Raw genomic sequence first — 27112 nt, 5'->3', positions numbered from 1 at the left:
GATGAATCAAGATATCATAAATAAAAACAAACGGTTTCAGTTCTCAATTAGTAGTAGTGTAGAACAAAATTTCATATTAACACATATACTGCATTAGAGTGAGTGTGGGCAGTTTTGTCACTTTGGACTTATTTATGTGTCTGTGACTTCTACTCATTTCAGTGCTTGGTAAAATTATGAAGAAGATTATTCTGGGATTTACTGAAAAAGACCTGAAAGACAACACTACCACTTATCACAGCCAGCATGGCTTCATGAGGGGAAAGTCCTGCTTATCAAATCTGATTTCCTTTTATGATAAGGTAACACACCCTGTTGATAAACAGCAACTAATTTATGTGATCTTTTTGGATTTCAGTAAATTTTCAAATACTGTCTCTCACAGGATCCTTCTGGACAAAATGTGCAGCCCACAGCTGGATAAACACATCAAGGGGTGGGTGAGCAGCTGGGTCACGGGTCAGGCACAAAGGATTCCAGAGAGTGGGGTGACATCAGACTGGGGACCTGTCACCAGTGGGGTTCCACAGGGCCCAAGCTCGGCCCTCTGCCCTTCAGCATCTTCATAAATGACTTGGATGTAGAACTGGAAGGAATACTCAACCAGTTCCCAGAAAGGGAGGAGCTGCTGATTCCCGCAAAAGGCAGGGAGACCCTGAAGAGAAACCTTGACAAATCAGGGGTCTGGGCAATCACCAACCATATGAAGCTGAACAAGAGAAAGTACTGGATTCTGCATCTGGGACAGGGCAACCCTGGATGTATGGACAGACTGGGAATGAGGTGCCGTAAGCAGTGCCACGGAAAGGGACCTGGGGGTCCTGGCGAGTTGAACATGGGTCAGCAGTGCCCTGGCAGCCAGGAGGGCCAACCCTGTCCTGGGGTGCATCAGGCACAGCACCACAGCTGGGCAAGGGAGGGGATTGTCCTGCCCTGCTCTGAGCTGGGGCAGCCTCACCTCCAGTGCTGGGGGCTGGTTTGGAGTATCACGATATGAGAAAACATGAAACTGTTAGAGAGTGTCCTAAGGAGGACTACGAAGATGTAGGAAGGCTTTGAGGGGAAGCTGTGTGAGGAGCAGCTGAGGTCACTTGGTCTGTTCAGCCTGGAGAACAGGAGACTGAGGACAGACCTCACTGCAGTTACAACCTCCTCGTGACGGGAAGAGGAGGGGCAGGCACTGAGCTCTTTTCTGTGGTGACAGTGACAGGACCAAAGGGAATGGCCTGAAGCTGTGTCAGGGGAGGTTTATGTTGGATATTAGAAAAAGGTTCTTCACCCCAAGGGTGGTTGGGCACTGGAACAGCTCCCAAGGGAAGTGATACCAGCGCCAGCCTGACAGAGTTCAAGAAGTGTTTGGAAAATGCTCTCAGGCACATGGTGTGACTCTTGGGGCTGTCCTGTGGCAGGAATTGGGCTTGATGATCCTTGTGGGTGCCTTCCAACTCAGCATAGTCTGTGATTCATAAGGGGAAGAAGAAGTCTTCAGAATACATGATTTTTATATCAGATTCTCAGAGATAATTTTTCTTCTAAACCTGCCAGTTTGGGGCTTTTTTGTCTGCCATGAAGTTAATCACACAGCTCAACCTCTACACTCTCTAGGGCAACACACTCTCCAGAAGTCCCAGGTTTTGTCACTCTTTATTGACCACTGTGTCCAAATGATACACTAAAACAAGGTAATGTCAAAGATGTCAATATTAGGTGAAAAGAAACCTTTTTCTGCCTTCATAGCTCTTTCTATGTAAGGACTCTTTGGACATCCTATGACAGCCTATGATGTGTAGAAAGTTGATGTTTCTGCCTTTACTGTTTTATCCTGATTGTTATTACACTTTAAGCATTTTAAAATATTTTTAGACGTTTAACTGGTGGCTATTTTACAGCACATTTCCTAATTAAAAATACTATTATAATACAGAGCCTGTAGCTCTTTTAATTCTTCATCTCCAGTCAAAAAATTCTATTGAAAACTCTTGGTGTCCCTGCAGCAAAACCAGCACAGACTTAAGACCAGAAGATATTTCAATGGAGTTTTATGAAAGACTAACAGTGGGAAGTAAAAGTAAGAAGTCATGAATTAATTCAGTTATTTGGATAACAGTCACTTCTTGCCAAGCTAAAAACTTGGAGAAATTCCAAGCATACAAGGATAAATCATTAGTCAGGAAAGAAATCCTCTCTTCCCTCCTTAAAATGGAAGCTTCACACCCCTGTATCCACACTTTTGTACATGGAGAAGCATATGAGCAATTCACAGGGACTAGCAGCTATCATTTGCTGGGAAGTGGAACTAATTTCTCAACAGCAAACCACCTGGAAAGTAATAAAAATACCACAAATATTTAATAAACTATACTGTCCTTTCTTCAGTCCCCACCTTTTTACAAATACATCATGCTCAAAAAAAAAAAAATCAAAAATCAAAATTAGCAATTCAAAATGTTTTGCAAATATTATATTTTTTTGGCAGCCAGAGTTAAACGCCTGCAGAATAGTATTTAAGCATAGAACACAATCATAAATAACAAGGCATCTCATTATTTCATTGCACAGGGTAAGAGGCAGAGATTCTAGTTAGATGGGAAGAAGTAACAAAGAGTTAAAGAGAGAGAGAGTGAGAGAAAGAACAGGAATTTTTTGTGATAGCATAAAAGAGAAAAAAACAGAAAAAAATGAATCATATCCTCAAATATTTTAGGCCGAAATGCTGAGTCATGGTGGTTCCTAACTTATTTTGAAAGAGTAGCAGCATTTAAAACTACTTAACCAGAAGAATGAGTAGATATTAAAAGGTGCCTGATATAATTTCAGTCTCCTAAAGGATTGTGCTAGCTTTCAGATTCCAATTCAGCATTATATGTTTGAGAATTCAGCTTGTGATGCCACATATATGGAAATGCATTTTATACAAGCAATGAAATTGATGCAGCTAGCACATTTCTGTGCTAGAGTCATGGAGCCATCCATGTCCCTACCTATTCCAAGACGGTGAAGGACCTTCCAATTAAAGGTCTAATTTTAGAGGTTAAGGATATTCTAAGAACCTAAGGATATTCTAGTATTTTATTTGAGACTGTGTGAAGCTGTGTAGGTTTTCTTAACAGAGAAACATGGCCACTATTGAACTGAAAAGAAAATGTCTTCACAGAGATTCACACTGGTTTAGATTAGTTTAATTGAATGTGACATCCATTTTTTTCGCATTTACAAAAACCTCTCAGCAACTTTAGAAAGAACTTCTGACACTGACTTTTAATGATTTTAAGTTACACCATTTCATTCAGGAGACTGTTCCACAGTTGTAAGTCACAGTTGAAAGTTAAAATCAACATATGCAATGGAAAATGTCTTTTGTTTTATTTTTATTTCTCAGTAGATGTATTATTCAGTTTACATTGTTTTACGTCATTACCTTTGATTAGATTCACTCTATGTAGGTAACAAAAGTGAAAGGAAATTATTAAAAAACATAATTAACTATCAAAAACATGAAACTGACAAAAGCAGTAGTACTGGCCTGCATGAAGACAGTACTGAAATATAGAAAAGACCACAGAGCGATGCCCCCTCACTCCTTCCCGCCCTCCCTCCCTCCCTTTCTCTACCATTTTCCTCCTTTAAACTAAACCAAAACTTTTTCACTTAAGGGGAAGCACAGAGCCACCAAGAAAAAGGACCAGCTGAGGATGTATCTAAGTCATTCAAATTTTCAGAAAGCCACAAAGGTCAATCTTAGGCACAGGTCTTCTCTCGTGTCTTGTTTCTTATCTTTAGGTGGGGTCATTAAATAAAGCAAGCATCTTATGTCACTGTTCTTATTTCTAGAAGGTAGGTGCCTGTGTTTCCTCTGGAACAGTCCTATGTACTATGGTTTGACTATGTAACAGAGCTTTTCACAACAGGTGGCATAATGAGAGTTTAGATGAATGACAATGCATGCTTCCATGGACCTAAAATAGGACAGATCGCCACAGCAAAATTCTTAGTTAATCTAGGTTCACTAAACTCCAACAGATTTGGCAGCCTATTTTAGTTTGCAAAGAATGAAGCAGAAGGAAGAGGTGATCAAGGCCAGATGATTACCAAAGAAGGTAGCTTAAAACTACATTGGTTTTTGTTTGAATAGATACAAACAAATCATTATTGTATAATGTAGATATGCGTTGATCTGCATGAGTAACTCCAGCTGGCATCAGTTGGCAGAGATTCTCCTCCTGATAAAGGATATATTAAAAAGCCAATCCTTTATCTACAAACTAAATTGCAGTCTACAGGTTCCCTGGGTCAGAAAAGTATCTGAATTGATGTGAAAACAGTTCTTCAGAAATTCACTCATTTAAAAAATTCAAGACTCTACCACTTGCCTTGTTTTCAGTCTGTGATCAAAGTAAACATACTGCATCTATCTAGCTATAGCCAAGCTTTCATGAGCCTGAACATGTCAAATTTGTGGCCGTTGAGCACTCTGAACTGTACTTACTAATTCTGCTTATGACGTGCTGTGGAAGATAACTAGTGAGTGACTACCAATCTAAATCCAGAAATCCACCTTACATGCTTTCTCGTTTAAGACCAAGCAGAAGTATCAAATGAAAACACATGCAATTTTGTATATTGTAGACAATTGGTGGAGCATAAGATTAGAGTGAGGGTCTCTTCTCATCTTGTGGGGTACATTTACTCTCTCAGTTTGACCTGATTAATCTAAAATTAATTTAAAGTCACTTTCAGACCAAAGAGAAATGATCAAAACAATAGAAATCAGTTTCTAATACATGGAGCACAATGGCTCTCTGGCCATTAGGATGAATCTGATTGTGTATTGTAGCTTATCCATTGATTCTTGTCCCTGATTGTTCTGATGCAGCAGGAAGAATAAATGCACCTGAGTTTCTTTACTGGAGGACTGAAAGAATATTCTATATCTCCACTCCAGGCTTGAGGACTGGACATAAGGATGTCACAAAAAAATCAATGGATTTGTAACTGGATTTATGTATTCCTGTGACTAAGCTGCTGTGCAAAAGGTACAAAAACCTCAGTCATAAAAAGGAAGAGAAAGAAGTAAATGGGTAACGCAAGTAAGTGTGATGCAGAGTGACAGCAACTAAACTTCAGAAAATCCAAACAGAAAGCTGAAAACATACTACACTTTGATCAAAATACAACTTGTGAGATACACTTATCATTACTTGTCTCGTGAAAGACAAGTGAAAATTATGATGGTTGTATTTGAGAAGGTAAACTGCATCATAGACTCTTGTAAATGTTAGTATTTCTAAAGACAAAGAGCTTACTTTTTATTTCTGCTACTGGATTTTTCCTGTGGCTATACTATGGTTCTGAAATATTTATTCATGAGAAATGCATTCTGAGGTGACATTGAATATTAAAAGCATTACTTCTGCATAGGCACAGGAATAATATATATCCATGTATGTATTATACTGCAAAAAGTGTTTCCCTACAACTACATTTAGATGCCAATAGAGTATTTATGAATCTCAGAAGGCTACTTTTGAAATAGCAGATATGATACTTCACCATAAAAAATAAAAACCTTAACATATTCACATTTAAGGCTACACTAAGAAATTGCCTTTTTATCTTGATTGTAATGAAGACTGAAGTAAAACATACTGCAAAAGCTTTATCTCTGGTAGCCATATCGTAGTGGCCCAGGTTAATGGTTCCTTACAGGTTCTTGAGAGGTGTATTTAAGCAACATAGACACCACTGTCTGCCTGTTAAAATCTACTTTCAGACTTCTTTTTTTATATTGGTACCACCCCTGTGAAACAGATGCTTATCTGGGCAATGGAGCGCAGTGAGGCAAGACCATTCTATGAGCTCAGGTCTGCCACAGATGAAAACAGCATCTTCCAACACCTGGGGCAAAGGTGCATGGGACCCCTCCCACAGCCTGCCCCAGAACCAGGTGGTTACATTGGTGTACCAACTGCAAATACAGAAAGAAGGAAACAGCCCTTATCACTTTCCATCCTCCCCGAGGAATGATCATGAGTAAGTCATGCAATGAAGATTCTCTTAAAATCTTCAAGGTTACTCAACACTAGAAAGGAACTGTGTTTTTAAAAAGAGAGAATTAATACTGTTATTATACAAATACTGTTATTTGTCCTAAATTCCCAAGATTAAAAACAAGTGTGAATAGGTAACTAACTTTTCTACAGGCCTCAAGATTTTCCCCATCCCCAAACATGCTGCTAATCTCTAAATTTAACATAATGAAAACATCTGTCTGGAATTAAAATCAGAAGGACGGACAAGAGGCCTTGATCCGACAGACAATCAGGTCTCAGTTCAGGGATAATTCCAAATTGTAGAAATGCTAATCACACTAGGACAAAAAGCATGTGTTGGAAATTTATTATGGAGTTAGCTTCTTTCCTGAATTAGTATGATACAACTGCAGTGCTTTTGAATCAGCAGAAAAATTTCCTGAGATTTCACTGAGCCCTGATTCAGGCCCTAATTACTTCCTTCTTAAATTGCTAGAATGAGGATTTCAAACTGCAATTTTTTTGCATTGCAATCAAGCATACAATTAATACTCCACGAATAAACATGCCCAGTTTTTAAAGGTTATTCATTGCTCTTCAATAATACAGTAAACTGAAGTCACTTAGCAATTGTTCAAGCGATTTGAAAATCTATAAATTCTCTTCTTGAATGCATTGTAAAACATGGCATCAAGTAAGCACCTACAATCTATGTTATACTGTGCCATATAATCTGCAAGTATGATTTTGCATATGCTCTTTGCGAAAAGTATCCCCTTGTATTTTCTTACCTGAAATAGCAGAACTGAAATGTTGAAAACAAAGACTTGAAAAAAGAGTTGTAACTGATTGAGCCACCAATAAACACATGCAAAAAATGAGTTATTCAAAAATGGAGAAAATGAAAATAGGACCAAGAAAAACAAAGAAAAGTGTAAACACAAAAAAGACACTCAGAGGGCTTCAAAAAAAGCTCATACAAACAATTCTAAAATATTTCTTACCTTCTTCAGTCATTGTGTCATAATATTTTAGGTTTCCATATGATCCAAGCTCTATAACATCACAGTAAAAGACACAGAGATAAGGAACCAGCAGACATTAAAGAAATGTACATGTTTTTGCATGTGCTTCATAAACTGGAACAGTGATTATGCAAAACATTTTCCAGGACAACGAAACACAGATTACAGAAATGGCACTGCTTTCCCCCTCCAGAATTTCACAAGTCAATGACTTTAGCTAAAGTGTTAAACTTGCTAAAGTGAGATGTAGGAGAAGCACTGAAATCTAAAATTTAGCCTTTTCAAGTTTCTTGCCATTTGGTGCCTTTACATCAGGGAAAAGATAATAAACCTTGAGACTACCTAAACAGCAGCAATTTTGCAAACTAAGCTCATTTATCATTCCCCAGGTCAGACATTCAAATATGTCTGTATCCAAATTAAACAAAAAAGTTTCAAAACACGTAATTTTAGGAGCTGCTCATAATGCTGTCTCCCAAACAGTGTTTTGATACCAGTGCTGATATTGCCTGGCTTTAGAGGGGCTACTTAATTAAACTACTCTCTTGTCACTTGTGAAATCAGAAAAATATTTACTTGCCTCATCAGGTGAAATGACACCTTAATTCATTAAATCATTCAATCGATCTGAAAATATTGCATTATTAGATTCTATCAGGGCAGAAAAAAGAATGGAATGCAGAGGTCTCCAGATTTTTAGGGCTACTAGGGTTTGTTTCTGTGTGATAAAATCTTGCATAAAATCACCTTTTTACTACAGTGGCTTTACACTATTTTTTTTGAAGTGCTTTTTTCTTAACATTTGGCATACATATTTTTGTATGCATAAACACAATAATTAATATAAACCTACAAAAGAGGACAATGAAAAATTAGTCTCAAGGAGGAATTTTAAATGGTCTGGCTGAGGAATTTGTGGATGACCACTCATCATTTTTATGAAGAGTTTTGCAATTGGGTTTCTGATCATCTAACCTTTGACAGAATGTAACCATTAAAAAGTGAATAATTAACAGTTTGATGATGCTTTTTTCTTTGCAAATATTCTCGTTCATATTTATTAAACACCTTAAGCAATTAAATGCAAATGTGATATCCAATTATTTTGTTTTTCAATGATGCATGATGATTTTTCAACAATTTTTCACAAAGGTGAAGTAGAGATGTGGCTATTAGTTTTTAACTGTAAAATACTGGAATGATATCAAATCTGACACTTTGAGAGATACATTTAAAAAAAGAGAAATCTTACATCATTTGCAGAGACAGAGAATGCCTTATGCCATGTAACTAAAATATACAGGATATTATCATTGGGTTTTTTTAGTAAGTATGATTGGATTGTAATAATTTTTCATAGGCATATTACAAAGAAACTTGCAAGTATTCATATACTCTTGCTAGTAAAATGTAGTGTCTTACTTGCCCATAAGTAAGCCAAATAGAATAAGACATTAAGTCTCTCTTCAAGCAAAGAAAAATGTAATTTAAAGACAGAATTTAATATATTCTTTTACAGCAATAAAGAAAGTATATACTGTTTTTTAAAATTTTCTTAGTCTTGCAACAAAATCTTTGCAGCTGCTGGTACATATAAGAAGCTATTGTCCTACCATCCTAATTTTAGTCCTTACCTGGAAAGAGCTCCCAATAACTTCAATACAGGCACCCCTATTTACAGCATTCGGAACTACTTGTCCTATTTAATTAGGGCTCAATATTTGCTGAATCTATGGGCAGCACCTTTGCTTCTACTTATTCTCACTGATCTTTGCCTTCATGGGTCTGGGGTCTGCTTTGCTAGGACCTGGGCCGAGGCATTCACTGGAGATTGAGGACAGGACTGGAAAACACATGCCGGAAAGAGTCCACCAAAAGGAGGGTAAAAGTAAAAAAAAAATAAATGGAGGCACATGGAGGCCAAAATGTTAGCAGAGAGGGACTGCATGAACGAAGTTGAGGAGAGCGTTGCACCACACAACAAACTTCAGAATTAACAGAATAGTATGAGGCTTCTGACTCTGCAGATGAAGCAGAAGAGATTTCAGAGGAAACCAAGATCAACTGTGAATTCTAAATCTCAAAACAAAAAACTGAAAAAATGGAGTGGAAGCAAGGCAGGACATTTCACACACTGGGAATCCCATTTAAATCTATTTACTTCCCATCTGAAGTGAGAGATAAAAGACAAACAGTAAAGAAAAACAGGGTCAATCTGACCTTACAGGGACCAAAAGAGAAGAGAAACAAGGTGATGCATGACAGTGAATGATGCTGATGATAATCATGTTCTGGGAACTTCAGCAATTCAACACACCAAGGATTATACCAGGTTAATTCCTGCAGTTAGCAAAATTATTTCCAGGAAAACCCCAATCTTGCTGGTGAGATTACGCTCTCCAAAGCTTATAGTCCTATACCCAGAGAGGAACTCTTTATACAATCATCAGCCTACTGTCTGCAATGCACTACCCAGAAAACATCAACTGCATGTATTCACATGTATTATACTTGAGGGTTTTAGGACTACTTAGGTCAGTGCTGCTTGGCCGCATGACAGATCTGCCTCTGCACAGTCCGCTTCCAATATATGGTACTTCTGCTGTGAAATTTAGACTAAATATGCTCTTTGTTTTTGAGTTCTCCCGTTAACCAAGACATACCCTGTTTAATATAACTTTGAGTAAATAGAAAATGAAGTACTTTTCAGAAAAAAAAAATTAAATTGGAAAAATTTCACAGCTTTAGAAGTAATCTTGTTTCAAATGGAATTGAAAAAAGTACTTGAAAAATTATCACCAAATCCAATACAATTAAAATTTGACAATTCCGTTTTTGTGAACGTGCTATGCGGTTCCCATGGTGAGGTCATAGTAGATAGACTGGATGGCAGCCAGTGCCTGCATCCCTGCTGGTCACATGAAACAAAGAGGATGCAGAGATGCAGCTTAACAGTTGATCCCCAACAGTTACAGAGTCACTGAATTAATTTGTTCCCTTCTGCATATTTTTACACCAGAAGAGAACAGAAGGTTCCTAGTAATCCTGACTGACATTCCTGAAGGATTACAGCAACATTTGTCTTACTACGTACTGTTCTCTACTGTGTTTGTAGGTGTCACACCACATCAAAGCAAACAGAAAAATATTGTTGGTTAATGGGGCTATGTTCTTTGTGATTTCAAATTCAAGACACCAAGCATGGCTTGTCCTGCCTGACCAACTTAGTGGCCTTCTACAATGGAGTGACTACATCAGTGGACAAGGGAAGAGCTACAGATGTCACTTACCTGACCTTCTGTAAGATCCCCTCATGCTCCCTCTCACTGAATTGGAGAGAGATGTATCTGTGTAAGTGGAAAGAAATTGACTGGATGGTTGCATCCAGAGGGTCACCTGGCAATGAGTGGTGTCCCTCTGAGATCAGTCTTATTTAATATCTTCATCAACTACATTGACAAGGGAGATCAAGTGCATTCTCAGAAAGTTTGAGGAACATCAAGCTAAGTGATGCAGTTGCCACATCTGAAGGACAGCGTGTCATTCAGAGGGACCTTGACAAATGGGAATGGGAATTTCATAATGTTTACCAAGACCAAGTGCAAGGCACTGCACCTGGGTTGGGGCGGTCCCTGGTTCCAGCACAGGCTGGGGATGAACAGATGCAGAGCAGCCCTGCCCAGAAGGACTTGGGGGTGCTGGGGGATGAGAGGCTGGACATGACCCAGCCATGGGCACTCCCAGCCCAGAGAGCCAAACGTGTCCTGGGCTGCATCCAGAGCAGCGTGGGCAGCAGGGCCAGGGAGGGGATTCTGCCCCTCTGCTCTGCTCTGCTGAGACCCCACCTGCAGGGCTGCATCAGCTCTGGGTGCCAGCACAGGAAGGACATGGAACTGATGGAGAGAGTCCACAGAAGGGCCACCAATATGATTAGAGGGATGGAGAACCTCTCCTGTGAAGACAGAACATTTGGGTTGTTCAGCATACAGAAGAAAAGGCTCTGAGAAGACCATAGAGCAGCCTGTCACTTCAAGGGGAACTGCAAAAAAAATTGTGACAAACTTTTTAGTAGGAGTTGCCGCGGTAGAAAGAAAGTAGATTCACACTAGACATAAGGAAGGTAATTTTTATATGGAGGACGTTGAAACAATGGCCCAGGTTGTTCAGAGAGATGAGGTAAATTCCCCATGCCTGGATATATTCAAAGTCAAGGTGTACAAGGCTCTGAGCAACTTGACTGGTTGGACATTTCCCTGCTTGTTGCAGGGAGATGGTACTAGATGATCTTTAAACATCCATTGCAACCAAACTATTTTATGATTCTATTAAATAAGATAGCTAATAACTCAACTTATTTTACTCTCACTAAGTATAGTACATACTGTCTGTGATGAAATACTAATTTCTGTCTTTTAAGTATACAGCCCCAGGCTGCCATAGAAGAAAAGCAGAATCAATATTTCTCTCCACTCTCCTGCAACTAAGATCTTGTCTACAGACTGCTGTTGACCCAAGTAAGGCCAGAAATTAGCCTGTTTCTAGAACTCCTTTTAAGCCATACAGCTATTTTAGATACAACAACCTGCATTACTAAAGTTATATATCTCTTCATGGAAAAGTCAGACTCTGACTTATGTGAGAAATGCATCCCTTCATGTAAAGTCAGACTGAAAGAAACTAATTGTGGATTTCTTCAACAAGCATGAGACTTTCACTTTCCATAAAAAATATATTTGTATGAGAATTCATGTCACACTCCTCCAAGTTCATTGAAAGCTTCAAAGTTGATATATCTATTATCTAAAACAAAACTGGTAAAGAGAAATTACTGATGGCAACCCCATAATTTTTAGCACAATTACATGGTTGTATTTACTAGACACTCCTTTTGTTTGACTTCTACAGTCATGAAGGTGTCAAGGCTTCTTTAATTTGCATTTTTAAAAAAGAAGGCAAAAAATTTGGTCAAAGGAATTAGAGGAATTCATATGATAACATCAAGGAGCACAAGGATGTCTTTACTGTTTTTTCTGCTAGAAGTCAAAGTTTTGAGAAAATTTAATTAGATGATCAGTCTCAGCCAAAAACAGAAAAAGAAAGCCACTTTAAAACTTTTCTAGATAAGTTGCAGTGACTATCCAAACTAAACTGGAATCAAAGTTGGATTTGGTTTCAGCAGTGATGTTACATTAGGAACAAAGATCTCTTGATGCTAAGAACTTGTGAAAGATCTAGTGAAGATTAAAACTGTTAAATGTTACAGTTTTAAAACGAGAGTCCTAACCTCTAAGATATCTTTAACAAAAGAAAATGCCTTTTTACTTACACTATTAGAGGAAAAATATACAAAAAATCCCACCAACTGAAGGCTAGCAGGAATAGTGAATTTTAAATAGAAACAAATTATTGGAAATAATTTTTTTTCAATGAATCTAATCTTATTCTGACTCCTATCATTTACAAACTTCCTAAACCTCTTAGCTTTCTTACTGAGTAATTATATCCCATCTGGGATAGATTGGGACTGCTGTGAGAGTTTGTACGTAGTATCATTGCAGAATGCAGGACAAAACAAAAATTCTTTTAAAAAGTAAAATACTTATTCTCCTACTACATCTGGATAATCAGATGCTGTACCCTACATTTTCACTTGCGGACCTTCCAGCTGCCAGTTTTTCAAAAATGGAGGCTTTGCCATTGAGCTATTTCAGTGGAAAATACAAAAAGATCCCTTTTGGATAGAAGTAATAAAGTTAAAAATTGCATTGAATTTCAGAATTACATATTTTTTGCTTATACTACTACTAGTACTGCTTTATTAAAGGTCCTAAACAAATTCAGAAAATATTATAAATAAAGTCTTTCAGGTACTTGGCTATTGGTAGTACATCGAGAGTAACTAAATAATTTACTACTTTGTGCATCATGAAAAGTGACCACATCTAGTAACATGTGGTCACATTTCATCCCTTTAAATTGCAAGCCTTCTATTCCTGTTCTCTCTCCTCATGTGTCCTTGCCCTGTTTTTGGTTTGTTTTTTTTTTATTTTAGGTGGTTTTGCCCTAAAAATAATTTTATTAGAGTTGTTTGCTTTTATATAATTGGTTTATTGCAATTTTATCAAGCTGGAGTGTGAATAGAAATATAACTAAATGAATTTACAATCATAGCAGCAGAGTTCTGGGCAGCTTAAGACAGTGACAACATCCAGAAGTTAGATCTACCTATTATTTTGCTCTTAGTGCAACATTTAAAATGAAAAGTGAAAATCCACTGTTTTCAGTCCATACCACCTAACAAATCTCCTTGTGTTGACAAATGGAAGTTTGTTGGGGTTTTAATTGATATGGGCTGAAGAACAAATGTTTTTAAGGGGATGGTCAATGACATATGCAATGGAGCAGAAAGTAAGTTAAATTACTATTGCATGTCAGACCCTGATTTTGATATTTTTAGGTGTTTTTATTTCGCTTAAATTAAAGAAAAGCATGAAATTGCTTGTTGCTGAGAGCTTTGTTTCTTCTTCCATCATAAGATACTTTTTTCCATCTGCCATCAGCTGTTGAAGACAAGCGTCAAACATTGTCTACAATGCAGCAACACCAAAAGACAACCAACACAGCAGAATTCACTTTGCCAGGACCAAACACAATTCCTGCTGACTTTGAAGATGGTATTTATCTTCAAATATTCATGAAAATGGGAATTTCAAGGTGTGGAAGTGAAAACCTCCTTCTGCTGATGGTATTGGGAATGCAACAACTGATTCTAGCGGGATCAGGATTTCCTTGAGTGTCTGTTGGGCCAGACACTGTAGGGTCTGGAAACCTACAACTCCAACTGAACAAATTTCAGCTGTTTTGCCTTCCAGCATATCCAAGGAGAACAATAGCACACAGCAAGCCTTCCTTCCACTAGCCAGTCACAAAATCCAACCAACTTGTGGATGATGAAGTCATCTGTCATGTACAAGCTGTGCTAAAGGAAATCTCCCACTTTTCAGCTTCAATGGAAAGTCCCTCATAGACGCTACTATTCCCTGACCTGTACAGGTTTATACATTGGTTATGTTCTCTGTTGTTCATATTTTTAACGTGGAAATACGGAGTTAGGAAGAAACTTAAAATGAAGCTAAAGCCATTAAGCATGTAGATACATAGTCAGGACAACTGTACCCTGTGCTGGGATCATGCTTGTATTCTATATATCTTCCTTGCACTCTCTGTAGGAAATCCCAAGAATACACTGTCTGAAGAACAGGGCAATACTGGAAAAAATTTTGAAGAAGAGAAACAAGAATTCTGCCTGCAGTGTACAGCTTGAGTAGATTGAAGTTAAAACAACAAAACAGGGCGTGTAGAAGTAAATTGTGAAAACTGACAACAAAACCAACACAAGGACTACATTTCAGATTCAAAACTAAATTAAAAAGGCATCAGAAAATTTTCATTATTTAACTTTTTCCACCTACAAAGATCAATACAGATTTTAAAGGGAGACCTATGCTTCAATTTTATGTAAGTAGAAATCTTCTCAATGAAACTAACACAACAATGAGTTGTGCCTTCTCTCTGAGTCTTGGGAACCTCTGCAGATAAGCAGATCTGACACTGCTACAGAGTTGGAGAGCATTAACAAAGAGCTGAATTTTCCCACTGAACTGCTCTTTCTGAGAGAAATCTGCAAGGCTTTCATTGCCCACAAATTTATGTATAACCAAAACACAGAGAGTTTTTCATATCTTTGGGTAGGATAAAAGTTGCAAGCCCACTCACCCTATGGTCATGGAAGTGCAACCTCTGCTACCTAGAAAAAGCAAGACCTACATGCCCAAAGTATGACAAGAATGAAATGGTTCCTGTATGTAAGCTAAATAGATCCACTCAGTAAAATAATTTAGACTTTGAATATCTACTTCTTTGATCGTCACTATATATTCATGATTTACATAAAAAAAAGTCAGTGGAACCAAAACCTCACAATAAAATTCTCTTCACTAGCCCAAGACATCACTTTTCTCTATGCCAAAAGCACACATTTTTATAGACAGCTCAGGTTCCACAGCTGTTACAGTGACATTTATATATTCTGTGTATTACAAAGACGTTTGTAAATACAGGTGCTATCCATTCTTGGCTTTGAAGTCCTAAGTAATATTGGAGGAAACAGCTATCTAATTTCTCTCTCTCTCTGTCTCTCTCTTTCTGACAGATACGAACTAGGCTATCTAAAATACTGTCTCTGCCTATTTAAATAGACGTGCCCTTAGCTGCATGCAGCCCATGTGGGTTTCTACTCTACCTACGCTGTTGCTGACTCTGGCATTACGGGGTGTTTGATGTTGGAGATACTTTTAAAATACTCATCTCATCTACATTATCGTGGAAGCGCAGGTATCTAAGTTAGGAGCACAATTTTGGTGGTCTCTACCATAGCTGAAACACAGCGAAAGGTGAAAGAAGACCTTGCTGGAGAATGATGTGCCTCACTGCTTCACCTATCTCATTTAGATGTCTGAAAACTTTCCCAGGAAAATGCCTTCTTCTTGCAAATGACCGTGTGGAGAGTCATGCCACCGAAAGCAAGAAAAGTGCCACTGCAGCAATGGTGACCAGCAGCACCCTTAGGGTGCTCCACCAGGGAGAGCACTGCCACAGGTCAAGGAGGTGGAATTTTGTTTACACCAGTGCTCATGAGACGTAGGTGGGTGCTGGGACTAGTCCCAGGCTCACCAGTACAGGGCAGTCATAGACATACCAGAACCAGTCCAGCACTGGGCCACAAAGATTATGAGGGGACTGGAACGCTTCTCATCAGAGGAGAGGCTGAGACTGTTCAGCCTGGAGGAAAGCAGGTTCAGGGAGCTCTTATCCCCATGTATAAGCACCTGCTGGGACAGAAAGAACAAAGGGAACAACACTTCCCTCAGAAGTCCCCATTGACAGGGGAAGAGTCAATGGAGATGAACTAAAAACCAGAAAATTCCATCCAGACACATATTAGGATGATGAGCAAACACTGCTCATCATCCTAATATGTGTCTGGATGGAATTTTCAAATGTGTCTCCCAAAAAGACTGTGGGGTCTCCATTTATTAACATTTATGAACATTTCAAATCATGACTGGAAGCTGTCATAGTCAACCTGCTGAAGCTGATCCTGCTTGAGCAGGGGATTGGACTAGCTGGATTCTGTAATGCAAAAAGTCCCTTTCAACCTTAATGAGAAAAACCACCTCACTTTTGTGAAAGCTAGACACATAAAAAGAATATGAGTATCTGCCTGACATGACACTACACTTTGAAGGTTAGCCTAATTGTCTTTTTCATTGGTTTCTCACTATCGTATCAGACTGAATACCATGGGAAGGAATTAAAGAGAAAACACTGTATTGTGATTAACAGCTGCTAATATGTATCCAAGGCTGGCAGGGAGCCCCACCTTCTCTGGCAGAAATCTCTTGCAAACATTTCAGTCTCCAGCTGAGAGGAGAGCTAGAATGGTCTGAGCGCTGTGCAGAGAGGTCTGTTTTTCCTTGATGGGACAGAAGAAGAGCCAAAGACAAGCAGAGTAAGAACAAAGGTGCAAGAAGAAGGATGCTCAGGTTCTTTGCAGGCCCATGGGTATGCCTAAAGGATGCTCAAGATTTATTAGTTATTTAAAGCAGAGATAGTTAATAACATACAATATTACTTCTATAAATTTTGTCTAGATTTGCATATTTCTTCATGTTAAATAAAATACTTTTGTGCCCATATAATTCTGAAGATGTATTTCTTTCTTCTCTGGCATGGTGCCAGAAGTGGTGAGGCCACACCTCGAGTGCTGTGTCCAGCTCTGATCCCTCAGTTTGGGAAGGACCTTGAGACGCTTGAGCGCATCCAGAGGAGGCAACGAGGCTGGAGAGGGGCTGGGAACACAAACCCTGTGAGGAACGACTGAGGGGGCTGGGGTGGCTCAGCCTGGAGAAAAGGAGACTCACAGGTGACCTTATCACTCTCTACAATCTCCTGAAAGGTGGCTGTAGCCAGGTGGGGTTGGCCTCTTCTCCCAGGCAACCACTGACAGAATGAGAGGTCACAGTCTAAAGCTGCACCAAGGGAAGTTTAGGTTAGATGTGAGGAAAAATTTCTCCACTGAAAGCATGATTGGGCAGTGGAATAGTGTGCCCAGGGAGATGGTGGAGTCACCATCCCTGCACATGTTTAAAAAAGGCTGGATGTGGCATTCAGTGCTGTGGCTCAGTTGATGAGGCGGTGTTAGGTGGTAGGTTGGACTCTATGATCTCAAAGGTCTTTTCCAGCCTAGTTCATTCTATCATTCTCTGATTCTGCTCTTCTGTGAAGTGCACTCAAGTCCTGCTGCATAACAGAATCAAAGAATGGTTAAGGTTGAAAAAGATTTTTGAGACCCATGTTCTGGAGATGAGGAAAGTGGAAGTGCTCAGGCTACTTCAGCCATGCAGGAGCTGAGCATTACTCCTGAGCTGGTGTAAACTGAGCTGCCTGGCCTTACTTCTCTGAAGATACAGCAAATAAACAGCTTCAAGCAAACAACAGCACCAATAGCATTGAGCACAGACGCGATGGTGCATCTCACCTAGGCCACGGGCTGAGTAAAAAGATGAGTTTTTTGCAAAATGAGACAAAAGTTGGGAGGCTGCTGAGTAACTGTCCAGGCAAAGGCTACCCAACCTCTGCCAGATGTCTTTTGGGTGAGCTGACAGTTTTCATGACATCTAAGAAAAGTACCCAAGCAGCAGGAGCAAATGAAGCAGAACAGCTCACAGTGAATGGAAAGGTTGGAAAATTCTTAACACCAATATGTAGGAACAGAACAGCACCTACCAAGCCATTATGAATAATTCACTGCTATGTCAAAAACTTTGAGTATTCTTCTTTATTTTCCTGAGAAGTATGAATGCAGGTTTTCTCTTTTTTTTTGTCAGAACAGCGACAGTACTGTACTTTTCTCTGTTCAGTGAAGGAAGTGACAGAATTGTAAGCTCAGCTTTATGTAACAGAAGGTTACTTTTCTTACCAATAACATGAACCATATTTATATCTTCAAAAAAAAAGTACAGATGATAAGATAAACCATTCATTTTCTGCAGAAGTACGTCCTGTAGTTTTCCATTTTGGAAATAGGACTTGAGATGGGAATAGGAGAAAATTGCCAAAGATACCTGCTTCTCACCGGGGACTAAGCCATGACAGTGATTTATATCACACCCATTTTCATGCAGAGGATGTCATTTTGCATATGAGTTATAGCCTTGTCACACAGAGCAAGAAAGTCAGCAACTAGCTAAATCCTCACTTGTGGGAGATGTTTTGCTGGCCTGTAGCACCTTATCAGCAGGCAGAAAAGGGCTGCTGTGATAATGAAAAAATCTCATTCTTCCTGCGTCTTGATAAAGCTGTGCAAGAAAAACAATGTAGCCTTAGATTGCACTGGTGCTCTAAATCCTCACTGCAGTGCTGGAATCTTTCCTGTTCAACAGAGTACCTGCAGAAGCCTCCAGAGAGAAAATGCTCCCTCCACACTTCTGAAGGAATCATCTTTACAGCAACCTGCAGCTGACAGGGAGAAGGTAGGATTACTATTCACAGCACACTTTCATAAAAAATACCTACCATCTTATTCTTGCCCTGCTCCCCCTGCAAAACAACAGCCATCTTTATTAAAAAATATAAAGAGATCTTTGCAAAACCTACACTTTCATAACCCAGGAATATCTCTTTCAAAACCAGGACAAAGGTGTCTGAGGTACAGGACCCAGAAGAAAACAGCTACAAATGATCAATGATTGTCATGATTTATGTTCAGGTTGCTTGGATTTTGGACTGGGGCCTGGCCAACACAGCAGGTCAGATGATGCCATCCTTATTCATATGGGTAATGTTGTTATGAACAGACCGGCTGGATTGCAAGACTAGCACTTAAGCAGAAGCAAATATGGCATAGGATTTCCTGGGGATTAATGACTGGCTGAGAGTTGATGATAGCCAGAAACACAGGCAGTCATTAATCTTAATCCTCAGGAAATGATGTCTATCAAGGTCATTATTTCTGTAATAAGATAAAAGCAAACAAATACCTAATGTCATACAGATATTTATATTTTTAATGAATGATGATGTCTCAGCTGTAATGTAAAGTTCACATCTCATTAACAAACATCCTACACATTCACCTGCTAGAGTGGCCAAACTCTTATCTTCTTATAAGCTTTATGCTGAGACCAAGATTTTGAAGGGGAGAAGCCTTCCTTGTCTAGACTGTTAAATCCACAGCATGACTGCACACCTGCCTGATTATAAAGAGCCAAATATCCAGCAGCTCCCACTGATCTCAGATATTACTCATCTGTCAGAGGTGGGCTGAACACCTTGCAAGCCTGCTGATTCTGGAGAGTTTGCAAGTTGGCTTTTACAAGACAGCCACAAACCATATAAAGCCACATTTATTATGTGAAAGGGGAAAAGGAAGGATAGGTTCATAAGTATGCAATAATATATAGGGACTGCTCTGTTTATCGACATTTTTGGAAAGTAAATCTTACTCTCTCATTTCATGTTATCCTACTTGCAATCAAGTGCATTTTTAATACGCTTTCAATTGCTTAGAGGTTGGTTCTGACTTCACAAATGAATTATTCAGAAGTAAATTTGATGAGCTGGTTTTCTATAAATACACTGAATGTTAATGCAGTAATAATGGTGTGTAGGTCAAGCTGATCTTTAACAGTCACATGGCCTGTTTATACACTCTATACAGCTTTTGCTACCAAGAGGATGCAGATGGACTTCTTCTCTGCCACCCTTGCAAAATCCACATAACTCCAAGTGACAGTGCAGTGTGCCTTCTGATGCCCCCATTTCCCTTGCAATTGTTCAAGGGAATGTAACAATGAATTTTATTACTGACTTACAGAGAAAGAAAAGCTGTATCTCTCAGCAGCAGTGCAAAAGTTAGAAATGTAACTTCTAAAGGCAATATTTGATCTAGAAGCCCTCAAGAACCAAGCACAGAGCCCCCAGACTAGCCACACTTTTCCAGGCACTGCACAGACAGTTCGGGTGGCTGTGACAGCTGCGGTGTGGCGGGTGGCTGATTGGGGAGAGACCTGACGAACGGAGCCAGCAGCCAGCAGGGGCTGAAGAAGCCATCTCATGGGAGAAGGCTGAAAGAAAGAGAGTGCAGGCCAGTGAGATCCGGTATGAAAAGGGCCAAGAAGTAATTGCTAGAGAAATACAGAAAAAGGAAATGAGACAAGAAGGAGGAAGATGTCAGGAGTATGCCCAAGTGCAGGGCCTGCCAGGGTCCCTGTGTATGTGGTAGCTTTGATAGACACCTTTCAAACTTATTTTTTTTTATTTCAGAGTGGCACTTTTTAATGCTCTCATTAACTGTTTTTCTGCAAATCCTACACATTCAGCAAAGGATGCAATGTTTTTGACCTATTGATCTAAGTCATCATCTGGCAGAAATACTGAGGAAATTTAGGCTGACTAAAGCAAGAATGAAAAATTTTTATAACATCTTTCTGCTTTTCCTTTGAGTCTGATCCATACTTGCATCAAATGATTTGGAAGAAACCCTTTAGCCCCATAGGTTGTGCAGCAGGTCCATCATCATCCATTACATGAGTGTAGCAGAGCTAATTTTCTTTGCTTATGCAAAACTCAAAACTGTTGAGTTTTTTGCTAGAGGAAAGGACATGTAAATTAGAGAGAGTCACATGGGCCAGAGAAGGCACCAGGTACTCATTTACATTTCTATATCTCCCCAGATAATGGGTTTATAGGCAAAGGACTGATTTCTCAGACACTTAATAAATATTATTTCTTTCAATTTGTAATAATGAAATGCTATCAGCTTAAAAAATTACTTAGGTGGCATGGTAAAAGGCTCTTAAAATAAAGATGTTGCACCACTTTGGTTCTTCAATGTCTTATACACAGATTAAAACACAAAAAGATGGGGAGAAATTTGGTCGGTAAAATTCATACAGATCCAAGTAGATAATTAATATTGTATACAGTAGGTACCCACATGCATTTTCACACATAGTTTTTAAGTGAATGTAAGATTAAAATACAATGACATCCAAATGTATTAACTAGCATTACCTGCCTAAACCTGACACATTATTTACATAAAATTAAATTTTTCCTTAATGGAAGTTTGCAGAATAAGCTGAATACAGAATAATTAATACAGACACTCAAAAGCTTAAAATCTCAGAAAACAACATTAGTGTGTTCAGTGGAGACATCCAGTACTCCTCATGTTTGCCCTCCAAACTGCCTGCTGTGCAAAAGATCTTGAAAACTGAGTGTGCGTACAAATGAGGTGGTGCCTCAGAAAAGGTTAATAATGTGTGACAGAAACATGGATGCATTTTTCTCAATTTTTTCCTAGAGTCGTAAGTCTGTTTATAAAAAGCTAAAACCAGTGTTCCACATGCAATTGAATGAATTGCACGTTCATGCTCTCATGAGCTAAAATTTGAATTCTGTAAAGTCAGCAAAAGCTTGAAATACTGGCTTCTTTATCTACACCAACTTAAATATCTGCACATACACAGGCTATTTCCCAGCAGCTTTTTGGCCCTTTCTTCAAGGAAGTTTTGCATTCAAATACAGAGTTTACTGTAAATGTAAGTAGATTCTTTTGCCTCTTTGTAAATTTAGTGTGTTAGTTTTAATGAAATGTCCAGATAATGAAATGCACTTACTTGAAGGCAGGAATACATTTCTATTCCCAGTTTTTTTAAAGAGTATTATTTCCAGGACAAATGAAAGACTTTGGAAAGGAAAAAATCTGTAAGTAGTGAAGTACTACATGTGAAAAAACTCTGAAGAAAATGTTACTGGATTAATTTAAGTTAGATTTATGCATTGCAAACATCTCTATCAATCAACAATCAATCTATTGTTTGAATTGTATCAATAGTTTTACTGACATATGAAAACCAAAACTGAGTTATTTGACAAACTTAATTATAAGTAATACCTGTTTGTCAGAAGTGTAGGGTTCTTGTCTCCCTCAAGATGAATTTAAAATTTCAAACTCCTTTTGTCCTTCACTGTCATGAAGGGGGAAGCCTCTGGATCACACTACACAGCACAAGCTTACTATAGCACAAAAGTGGACAGGTCTGAACACTGAACAAGCTATGTATGGGAAACAAATGAAATAAGCTTGAGCAATTGAAAAGTACCTGAGAGATGATCTTATTCTCAATTTACATTAGATTCAAATTGTGCTCCAGTCAACTATTCTAGCTTTCTTGTAGTCTTCAATCTGTTATGTATGCTCATGTGAAGTGCTATACATAGTTTTTGGTCACTGAAGTTTGAAAGGTCTGTCAGTAATATTTTAGGTATCTTTAGAACATCCCTATTCTTTCACAAGTGCTATTTCTCAAGACAACTATTAGTGCAGCAAGAGAAGTCCGACACACACAGACATCAAATAACACACGGCCTTGAATTTTTTTGGTTCTTCTACTAGAATCTGAGAGTCAGATCACTCCACAATTACAAAGCCAATATCTGCCAGCTTCTCAGATTAAAGTAGTGGTCTTCTTGCTAATTTGTCAAAGAAACAATAAATCACACCACACTTGGATAAAGCAAATAAATCATTTGCATAAATGTAACACAGAGGTATGTTGGCTGCATTTTTATTAAAGTCAGCATTAAACAACCCAAAGTCAAATCAACAGAATCTCATTCTTTCCTACAGTGCTCATGACAAATTATCCATCATTGTGACTTTCTTTTTAAATAAAATCAAAATCAGGGAGGAAAACAAAAAACTTTGTGAAAGTGCAGGACGATGCCGTTTCTGTAGCTTTTACATTGCTGCTGAAGCCAGGAGAGAAGAGAATCAGTATTTATGCACTGACCAAGTGGCCAGTTTTAGTTTTACTGTAATGAACACATTTCCTAAGTTGAAAGTCTTGGTGTGACTATGTAAATCACACCATAAAAGTGCAGAACTCTCACAGAAAATCTAGACATCAGAAAAGACTGATGAAAGCAAGAGAAATGCAAAAAACAGTTTCAGGGAGAGAAAGGAAAAATAAAGCATTTGTTTGCTTTTGCATCAGGAAAGCAAAAAATAAAAAATTAATAGGCATACCTTCGGCCAGTGGGTCAAGTGTGTGAATCATGAGCTGGAAGATGCTGTTCCTCATTAGACTGTTGTGGAGAGATGCGGAGCTTCCTCCCCGCTGGAGACGTGGCTTGGTCTAGGGTAAAAAATACGGTGAAGAATTTAGGGTCTTTTTGTTTTCTGTGTGGAATGATGTCCGAAAAAATATGCACTAATCTCACACCTCACTGTACGATGAAACACTTTGAACTACCGAATATAGCAGGTTATGTTAAACTACAGAATTTATCATCCATTGTCATAACCATAATTTCTCTGGAGGGGATGGATTGTCAGAACAGCCATTAGTCTCTCAGGACTCAGGAAAAAAACGTGGCAAAAAGAATCTTTCTTTGTGAAAACTCATAAAGTGCTAAGAAAATGAAAACCTCATACTTGCATCAGGAAGAACTAACAATTTGTTTCTTTGTGGAGCCTTTTGCTTAAATCCCTGAAGTAAGTTATAATTTTTATTACTTCAGTACATTGCAAATATGCGTATGATCAAAATTATGGAGAAAAAGGGCAGACAGTAGTATCCTTTTAATGGCACTCAGTCAGAAACATGCTCCTCATTTTGGCTGGATCCACTGGTCTCATGGCAAAAAGAGAGTGAAAGCGTGGTAAGGCAGTTCAGACATCTGCAGCAACGAATCTAATGTACAAGCATCTTTTGCATGCTTGTAATGAAATATAAAACATAGTCTGAGATTTTGTTCCCCATGCAATTGTCTAGTACAATAATCAATGCATTGTATATACACAGAATAAGACTGTTTTGTGGCTGTTTATTTCAATAAAAAGGATAGTGAGAGCCAACAGACTACTGACTAGAAAGACCCTAAACTCCAATTTGAGGAAAAAAACCAACACTGAAGAAAATAATATTTGGCAAAAATACATGGAATAATCTTTCGTATCATACACATACAAATTGAGAAATTATAGAAAACAATAAAGAATATTAACTCACTGCTTTATGTTTGGAAATAAATTATTTCAACTCCGTAGCAGTATAGGAGGAGAAAGAAATCCCAGCAATTTAGAAAAATGTTGATGCACGGCAAACTAATGTAAGGCTTGTCTCACCACCCTCCTGAGAAACAAATGCTCAGATGTATAATTGCTGCCTACCGTCAATGTTTGGTCATCCTTGTCTCCAGCATTAGGTGACTGCATGAATAGGAAAAAGAACAAAAAGAAGTGTCAGATGGAGCACATAGGGAATGGAAAGGCAATAGAACATCACATATATCTGATCCTATGAATTCTGTTGTGATAGATTTTTGAACAACTCAAGGCATCCCACTGATAAGTAAATCAGAGTAAATTCGCACTGCAATGTGCAAGCGCCTTTTACTTCTGTCAGTTTCTTGGACAGGAACTGTTGTCATTTCAGGCCTGGCACAGCAGCTGGGCTGCAGATCACTATGTTCACTTCATACAAATTACCCAGGGAGGCAAACTCCCTGTACAGAAACCAGTTTGAGAGAGTGAAGATAGAAGACTAAGGGCAACAAGAAACTCAGGATTGACCAGCTGTTCCACAAAAAAATGCCTAAAAATGAGTAACCTTTATATTTTGCAGGAAGAGACTAGGCAAGGAAATGAAAAAATGTGTTTCAGTTTAACAACACCCTACAAATTACCATTTAGCTCTGATTAAGGGCAAGCAGCATGGCACACACTGCCCTGCCATGAAGGAAAATGAGACTCTGAATGGGTGTTAAATTATTTTCTCCATCTCAAAGACTCTTTAGTGCTATGTAATACACAGAAAACAAATTACATCACAACTGTTCCACAGAACAATCTCTCCCATTCAGTGAAGCACCATTTTTGGACACACATCAACAGTGATTTTTTGGGCATGCCTTTGGGGTTAACTAACTTTGAAGGTTAAGTGGAAGGCAAGCAGCCACGAACAAACACTGATGACAGAGCAAATCCTTTATGTTCCATAATAAATACAAGAATAATGAGAACCAAACTCCTTGTCAAAAATGTACTGCTGCAGCTCTGACTATTAACTCAAAGAAAAGATAATCAGACAACAAAAACATCTTTGTTCTAATAAAGGAACACCTCCCACCTCTAAAATAAATCTATCCTTGTATAAGAAAATAATAGGAAAAAGGGTTTATACTCTATTGAAGAAAACTATCACAAAAAGAACTTTGAAAGGAATGAAAACAAAATGAAAAGAAAACACAAAATCTGTGTTCTAAAATGCTATTTTAAAAGTAGATGCATCTCAGAAAATGTTGACCTAATGTGTACGTATATATGGTTATATATTTTACATGTTCATGCATTTCAGATACAAACACACGAAAATGAGCAAATCCACAATTTATATGTGAGTATTTTGAGGAACCTTCAAAAAAAATGGAAAAAAAAATCCATCTCGCAGCAAAATTTTCAAGGAGGCAAAAAGGACAAGCTGGGGAAAGCTTGTATTGTCTCCAAAATAGAAGGGGTTTAGGGTAGTTGAGTCCTAAGGATCAGTGGCTATAGTTATAGAAGTAAAGTCTGTGATAGATGGATGAATGTGCAGAACTGGAACTTGATTAGAAGTTCAAAAAATGTATTATTTGAAACTTTGATTTTCTGAAGAAAGGAAATCCATTTTTTTATTTTTAATATTGAAAGACATGAGAATGTATAATTGATGAAACTGAGTAAATTGTACTTTCTACCTGAAAAAGGTCTGAAGACTATCACTTTTCAAAATTTCATGTTGAACAAAACATTTCTCATTTATTTGAGAAAAGAATGAGATGAAGCTAAATGAACGCTTAAAAACAGCTAGTTGATAATTTGCACCACACAATTCAATTAGCAAAAGATAATTATATAAAAAAGAGAAAGAACAATGAAACACATTTTCCATATGCATTAAGGAAACAGAAGTGTGAAATAATTTAATTATTTGCCAATACAAATTGGAGCATACACCATGAAATGGATTTTTAAATTTATTTTTTCCACACTTGATTAACCATGTAATTGTTTCTGAGTTTAACTTGCCAGTCAAGTTATATTCTAGCAGAAATATTCAGGACAATTTCAAAAACAGGAATGTAACAATTGTTTGACATTCTGGTGATATTAAATACTTATATTTCCTGGATTCTGTCCTGGAGAAACAATTAAAAAACTCTCCTTTAAATAGTGTCTTAAACTATGACAGTGAAAAATTCAGTGTTGCTGTCCACAGTACTGGATGGCATTTTGTCCAAACCAGGATGGAAAATTAAACTATTTTACTATTGTTCACAGCAAATTTTGAACATGGTCTTTGCTATTTAGTTTTAGTATCATACACTGCATGGGAAAGCATCTTAAAGTATCATTTTTCGCTTACAGAAACTTTGAGTATTCAGGCATTTTATGCCACCTTAATTTGAGGCAACACTTAAAAACTGGTCCAGTTGGTGGTGTTTCTTTGCACTGGGAGCAAATATTGCATTTGTGGGACATTCAACAATAATATTTAAAAGAAAATACACTGTTTCTGCAAAGATAGGTTTGTTCTTAAATCATGGCAACTGTTGCATGATAGTTCCCTTAGGATCAGAAAGAGATGAAGGTTCCATGTCTTATAAACTACAAATATTTCTGAAGATTCTGCTAGTAAAAATTATCTTTTGCAATTGCATGCTTTAATTTCTTTAAAACCATGAATTTATTATGATTCTGCAAAGTGAAAAAATTGCCTTCTAGCATACCTTCTTATTCAAAATATTTGGGGCACAATCAATTATCCTGTTTTTATCAGAATTATAAAACGATTAATCATTAAACAGATCACTAATTTTTTCAGAGAATTCAATGGAGTATTTGTTAGTTCTCCCATTCCCCATGGCAGGACATAAGAATTTGTCCAT

The 27112-nt window shown here is 38.1% G+C and overlaps 2 protein-coding genes across 5 annotated transcripts in view; both read right to left on the bottom strand.

Annotated features, from left to right (window-relative positions):
- The window catches only part of SLC24A2 (solute carrier family 24 member 2), a 102940-nt gene that overhangs the window by 25695 nt on the left and 50133 nt on the right, over positions 1 to 27112 (bottom strand). For 3 of the 4 annotated variants that reach the window (XM_054284003.1, XM_054283995.1, XM_054283987.1), the window contains exons 3-5: positions 24357 to 24395; positions 23211 to 23319; positions 7034 to 7084 (exon numbers count right to left, since the gene is read on the bottom strand). In XM_054284003.1, the coding sequence (XP_054139978.1) occupies positions 7034 to 7084; positions 23211 to 23319; positions 24357 to 24395 (199 nt within the window). The remainder of the gene's footprint in view (positions 1 to 7033; positions 7085 to 23210; positions 23320 to 24356; positions 24396 to 27112) is intronic. The other variant, XM_054284013.1, reaches the window with a different exon arrangement.
- Positions 1 to 27112, bottom strand: part of RPS6 (ribosomal protein S6) — a 156773-nt gene that overhangs the window by 84516 nt on the left and 45145 nt on the right. The gene's annotated exons all lie outside the window — the stretch shown is intronic.

This window comes from Melozone crissalis, unplaced genomic scaffold (genome assembly GCF_028551555.1).
Source record: "Melozone crissalis strain CALT ecotype California unplaced genomic scaffold, PUWL_Pcris_2 ptg000005l_1, whole genome shotgun sequence".
Lineage (NCBI taxonomy): Eukaryota > Metazoa > Chordata > Aves > Passeriformes > Passerellidae > Melozone > Melozone crissalis.
The sequence above is the reverse complement of the archived record's forward strand: the minus strand, read 5'-3'. Positions and strand labels throughout refer to the sequence as shown.